At 48.6% G+C, this 5,975-nt stretch overlaps 1 protein-coding gene across 1 annotated transcript; it reads left to right on the top strand.

Moving 5' to 3' along the window:
• Window positions 1-160: 160 nt before the first annotated feature.
• CNOT3 (CCR4-NOT transcription complex subunit 3) lies at window positions 161-5,815 on the top strand (the record flags this gene model as incomplete). Its single annotated transcript, XM_008628889.2, has 5 exons — window positions 161-267; window positions 2,088-2,177; window positions 3,305-3,433; window positions 4,290-4,385; window positions 5,541-5,815. Coding segments are annotated over exons 4-5 (350 nt in total), but the record flags the coding sequence as incomplete, so codon positions are not given.
• Between the last annotated feature and the right edge of the window lie 160 nt (window positions 5,816-5,975).

The following is a 5,975-nucleotide window of genomic DNA, read 5'->3' as shown; positions in this document are numbered from 1 at the left end:
CCTCAAAATCCCCCAAAGTCCCATCAGGGACCCCCCCAAATCCTACAGGAATTCTCCAAAATCCAACCAGAGACGCCTCAAAATTCCTCCAAAATTTGGAAACTCCCCCAAAAATCATCTGGGGACCCCAAAAGGCCTCTGGGGACCCCAAAACCCCCAATTCTGAGCCCCCCACCCCAATTCCCCCCCCAGCTCCACAACGCTGCCAACACCAACCAGAAGGAGAAGTACGAGGCCGACCTGAAAAAGGAGATCAAGAAACTTCAGGTACGAAATTGGGGTGAAAAAAGGGGAAAATGGGGACCCCCAAATCCCCCTCACCCTCCTTGGCTCCCTCTGAAATCCCCAAATTCCCCCCAGGATCCCCCAAATTCCCTCAGGTACCCTTGGGGTTTTCCCAAAGTGTTTCTGGGAGCCCCTGAAACACCCACTGGGACCCCCCCAGATTCCTCCTGGGAGACCCCAAATTCCTCCAGGGATCCCAAATTCCTCCTGGGACACCCCAAATTCCTCCTGGGACGCCCCAAATTGCTCCAGGGATCCCAAATTCCTTCTGGGAGACCCCAAAATTCGGTCTGGGAGACCCCAAATTCTTCCAGGGACCCCAAATTCCTCCTGGGGCACCCCAAATTCCTCCTGGGATGCCCCAAATTCCTCCAGGGATCCCAAATTCCTTCTGCGGCACCCCAAATTCCTCCTGGGACCCCAAATGCCTTCTGGGACGCCCGAAATTCCTTCTGGGAGACCCCAAATTCCTCCTGGGACCCCCCAAATTCCTCCTGGGACCCCCCAAATTCCTCCTGGGATGCCCCACATTCCTCCAGGGATCCCAAATTCCTTCTGGGAGACCCCACATTCCTCCAGGGATCCCAAATTCTTTCTGAGACACCCCAAATTCCTCCAGGGACCCCAAATTCCTTCTGGGAGACCCCAAATTCCTCCTGGGACACCCCAAATTCCTCCAGGGATCCCAAATTCCTTCTGGGATGCCCCGAATTCCTTCTGGGACCCCCCAAATTCCTCCTGGGACACCCCAAATTCCTCCAGGGATCCCAAATTCCTTCTGGGATGCCCCGAATTCCTTCTGGGACCCCCCAAATTCCTCCAGGGACCCCAAATTCATCCTGGGAGACCCCACATTCCTCCTGGGACACCCCACATTCCTCCTGGGATCCCAAATTCCTTCTGGGACCCCCCAAATTCCTTCTGGGACCCCCCAAATTCCTTCTGGGACCCCCCAAATTCCTTCTGGGACGCCCCAAATTCCTTCTGGGATCCCAAATTCCTCCTGGGACCCCCCAAATTCCTCCTGGGATGCCCCAAATTCTTTCCTATTTTTCTGGGATCCCCTCAAACTCCCCCAGGAGCCTCAAATTCTCCCTGGGACCCCCCCAATCTCCCCAGTCCCCGGGGTGGTTTTGGGGGGTCCTGGGGGTGTTTTAGGGGTTTTTGGGGTGGGTTGGAGTATTTTTGGGGTGTTTTTAGGGCACTGGGGTGGTTTTAGGGGGTCCTGGGGGTGTTTTAGGTGTTCCCAGGGTGGTTTTTGGGGAGTCCTGGGGGTGTTTTAGGGGTTTTTGGGGTGTGTTGGAGTTTTTTGGGGTGTTTTTAGGGTGCTGGGGTGGTTTTTGGGGGTTTCTGGGTTGTTTTAGGCATTCCCAGGGATGGTTTTGGGGGTGTTTTAGGGTTTTTTGGGGTGTGTTGGAGTTTTTTTGGGGTGTTTTTAGGGTGCTGGGGTGGTTTTTGGGGGGATTCTGGGTTGTTTTAGGGGTTCCCAGGCATGGTTTTGTAGGGTTTTGGGGGTGTTTTTGTGGGTGTTTTGGGGTGTTTGGGATGTTTAGGGGGTTCCCAGGGTGGTTTTTGGGGTTCCCGGGGGGGTTTTTGGGGTTCCTGAGGTGGTTTTTGGGGTTCCTGGGGGGGTTTTTGGGGTTCCCAGGGTGGTTTTTGGGGTTCCTGGGGTGGTTTTTGGGGTTCCCGGGGGGGTTTTTGGGGTTCCTGAGGTGGTTTTTGGGGTTCCCAGGGTGGTTTTTGGGGTTCCTGAGGGGGTTTTTGGGGTGGCCCTGACTCCCCCCACCCCGTGTCCCCCACAGAGGCTGCGGGACCAGATCAAGACATGGGTGGCCTCCAACGAGATCAAAGACAAGCGGCAGCTCATCGACAACCGCAAGCTCATCGAGACGGTACCGGGGCAAACACAGGGATTTGGGGGGAAAAATGGGAATTTTGGGGGAAAATCCAGGAATTTGGAGGGAAAAAAATGGGATTTTTGTGAGGAGAACGGCGGTTTCTCACAGGGAAATGGGGATTTTCGGGGAGAGAAACGGCGTTTTTAGGAGGAGAGTTGGGGGGGTTTTGGGAGAAAATGGGATTTTTGTGAGGAGAATTTAGGGTTTTTGGAGGGAAATGGGATTTTTGTGAGGAGAATTTAGGTTTCTCACAGGGAAATGGGGATTTTGTGGGGGAAAAACGGTGTTTTTAGGAGAATTGGGGTTTTTTGGGAGAAAATGGGATTTTTGTGAGGAGAATTCAGGTTTTTTTGGGGGGAAATGGGATTTTTGTGAGGAGAATTCAGGCTTTTTTTGGGGGAAATGGGATTTTTGTGAGGAGAATTTAAGGTTTTTTTGAAGGGAAATGGGATTTTTTTGAGGAGAATTTAAGTTTTTTTTGAAGGGAAATCGGATTTTTGTGAGGGAAATGGGATTTTTGGGAGAAAAAATTAGGTTTTTTTTGAAGGGAAATGGGATTTTTGTGAGGAAAATGGGATTTTTGGGAGGAAAATGGGATTTTTGTGAGGAGAATTCAGGTTTTTTTGGAAGGAAATGGGATTTTTGGGAGGAGAATTGGGTTTTCTGGGAGGAAAAGTGAATTTTTGGGAGGAGAATTGAGTTTTTTTGGACAGAAATGGTATTTTCTGAGAGGAAAACATGATTTTTATGAGAGGAGGTGAGTTTTTTCTGAGGAAAACGGGGATTTTCTGGAAGGAACGGGATTTTTGGTGAGAATTGGGTTTTCTGGGACAGAAATAGGGGTTTTTTTGGGAGGAAAGTGGCATTTTTGAGAGAATTGGGATTTCTGGGAGGGAAACAGGAAGGTTTGGGAGGTAAACGGAATTTTCATGAGGAGAACAAGCTTTTTTGGGATGAAAACCAGGATTTTGTGGAGGAAAATTGAATTTTCATGAGGAGAATTCTGCTTTCTTTGAAGGAACCAGGGATTTTTTGGGCGGAAAATGGAGGTTTTTGGGGCCTACAAGGTTTGGGCCTCTCCCAAATTGTGATTTTTTTCCTGTTTTTGTGGGTTTTGGCAGCAAATGTAGCGGTTCAAGGTGGTGGAGAGGGAGACCAAGACCAAGGCCTACAGCAAGGAAGGGCTGGGGCTGGCCCAGAAGGTCGACCCCGCGCAGAAGGAGAAGGAGGAGGTCGGGCAGTGGCTCACGGTGAGGAAAAAAAACCCCCATTTTCCCATAAAACCTGGTTTTCCACAAAAAAATGCCTCTTTTCTGTCAAAAAACCGGATTTTTTATTCATAACAGTTACTTTTTTCTTCGTAAAGATCATTTCTTTCCCTCACAACAGTAGTTTTTGCCTCACAAAAGTGATATTTTTCTTCGCTAAAGTTGTTTTTTTCTCACAGAAATCTGATTTTTCTCACAGGAGTTCCTTTTTTTCTTACAAAACCGGATTTGTTTTTCAAAACACGCACAAATTCCTGAAAAAATGCACTTTTTTCCTCAAGAAACTCGCTTTGTTTCACGTTGTTTTTCAGAAAAAATGGGGTTTTTTTCTCAAAAAAGTCAAGTTTTTCCTCAGAAGAACTAGTTTACCAAAAAATTAATGATATTTCTTCAGAGAATCACAATATTTTCCGCAAAATACATTTCATTTTTTAGAAAAATCGATTTGTTGTTGAAAAATGTGATTTTGTTTCTAACACAAACTTTGTTTCTGAAAAAAATACTTTTTTCCAAGAAAAATCAGTTAATTCTTCAAAAGAGCCACTGTATTTTTTTTAAAAACTAGCTTTATTTTTGAGGAATGTCACTTTCTTGCTTGAAAAAACAATTTTATTCTTCGGAAAGATAATTTATTTCTTACGAAGAGAAGTTTTTTCTCCACGAGAAACATTTTGTTCATTGGAAAAATCGATTTATTTATGTAAAATCTGACTTACTCTTCAAGGAATTGACATTTTTGCTGAAAGAAATGGGTTTCTTTTTGAAGAAATTGGTGTTGTTGTTCAAGGAATTCACTTTTGGGCTCAAAAAATCCCTTTTTGCCCCAATTTTGCCCCAGAACACGATCGACACGCTGAACATGCAGGTGGATCAGTTCGAGAGCGAGGTGGAGTCGCTGTCGGTGCAGACCCGCAAGAAGAAGGGGGACAAGGATGTGAGTGCCCCAAAATGCCCCCAAATGACCCCAAAATCCCACAAAACCAACCCGAGCATTCCTGAATTCCACTGAGCTGTCCTGAAATCCACCCAAATCACCCCAAAACCAACCCTGACATCCCTGAATCCTGCTGAGCCGTCCCAAAATCCCCTAAATCACCTCAAAGCCACCCATTTCCAGGGATCCCACCTCAATTCCAGCTCTCCCTGACCCCATTTTTCCCATTTTTTCCCTTTTTCCCCAATTTTTTGCCTCAAAATCACCTCAGAATTGAGGTCTTGAAGCAGCACCACTCCCACACCCACTTGTGGGGGTTCAATCCCCGGGGATCCTACAGATCCCTTACCCCATTCCCAGTGATTCTCTATGGTTCTGAGGGATCCCTGACCCCATTTTTCCCACTTTTTCACTTTTTTTCCCAATTTTTTCCCTCAGAATCAGCTTGGAATTGAGGTCTTGAAGCAGCACCGCTCCCACACCCACTTGTGGGGGTTCAATCCCCGGGGATCCTACAGATCCCTGACCCCATTCCCAGTGATCCTCTATGGTTCTGAGGGATCCCTGACCCCATTTTTCCCATTTTTCCCATTTTTTCCCTTTTTTCCACAGTTTTTTCCCTCAGAATCAGCTCAGAATCGAGGCCTTAAAGCAGCACCGCTCCCACACCCACTTATGGGGGTTCAATCCCAGGGAATCCTACAGATCCCTGACCCCATTCCCAGTGATCCTGCCCAGTTCCCATGGATCCCACCTGGCTCCCAGCTCTCCCTGACCCCATTTTTCCCCTTTTTTCCCTTTTTTCCCCAATTTTTTCCCTCAGAATCGAGGCCTTGAAGCAGCACCGCTCCCACACCCACTTATGGGGGTTCAATCCCAGGGAATCCTACAGATCCCTGACCCCATTCCCAGTGATCCTGCCCAGTTCCCATGGATCCCACCTGGCTCCCAGCTCTCCCTGACCCCATTTTTCCCCTTTTTTCCCTTTTTTCCCCAATTTTTTCCCTCAGAATCGAGGCCTTGAAGCAGCACCGCTCCCACACCCCCTTTCCTAAGCCTCAATCCCGGGGGTGAATCCTGAAGGATCCGAGTTCCCCCGACCCTCCCAGCTCTCCCTGAGCCCGTTTTTCCCGTTTTCCCCTGTTTTTACCCCAGAAGCAGGACCGGATCGAGGCTCTGAAGCGCCAGGTGGAGCGGCACCGTTTCCACGTGCGGATGCTGGAGACGCTGCTGCGGATGCTGGACAACGACTCGATCCCGGTGGATCCCGTGAGGAAGCTGAAGGACGATGTGGAATATTACGTGGATTCCTGCCAGGAGCCCGACTTCGAGGAGAACGAGTTCCTCTACGACGACCTCGACCTCGACGACATCCGTATGGCGGGGGGAGAAAACGGGGAGAAAAAGCGGGGAAATGGGGAAAAAAATGGGTGGGAAAATGGGGGGAAAAAACAGGCGGGAAAATGAGCAGGAAAGGGGGAAAAAATGGGCTGGAAAAGGGGGAAAATGGAGAGGAGAATGGGGAAGAAAGGGTGGGAAAATGGGGGGGGAATGAGGCAGGAAAAAAAGGGAAAAAATGGGGGGGGAAAG

The sequence above is a fragment of the Corvus brachyrhynchos genome, unplaced genomic scaffold, assembly GCF_000691975.1.
Source record: "Corvus brachyrhynchos isolate BGI_N302 unplaced genomic scaffold, ASM69197v1 scaffold163, whole genome shotgun sequence".
NCBI lineage: Eukaryota > Metazoa > Chordata > Aves > Passeriformes > Corvidae > Corvus > Corvus brachyrhynchos.
The sequence above is the reverse complement of the archived record's forward strand: the minus strand, read 5'-3'. Positions and strand labels throughout refer to the sequence as shown.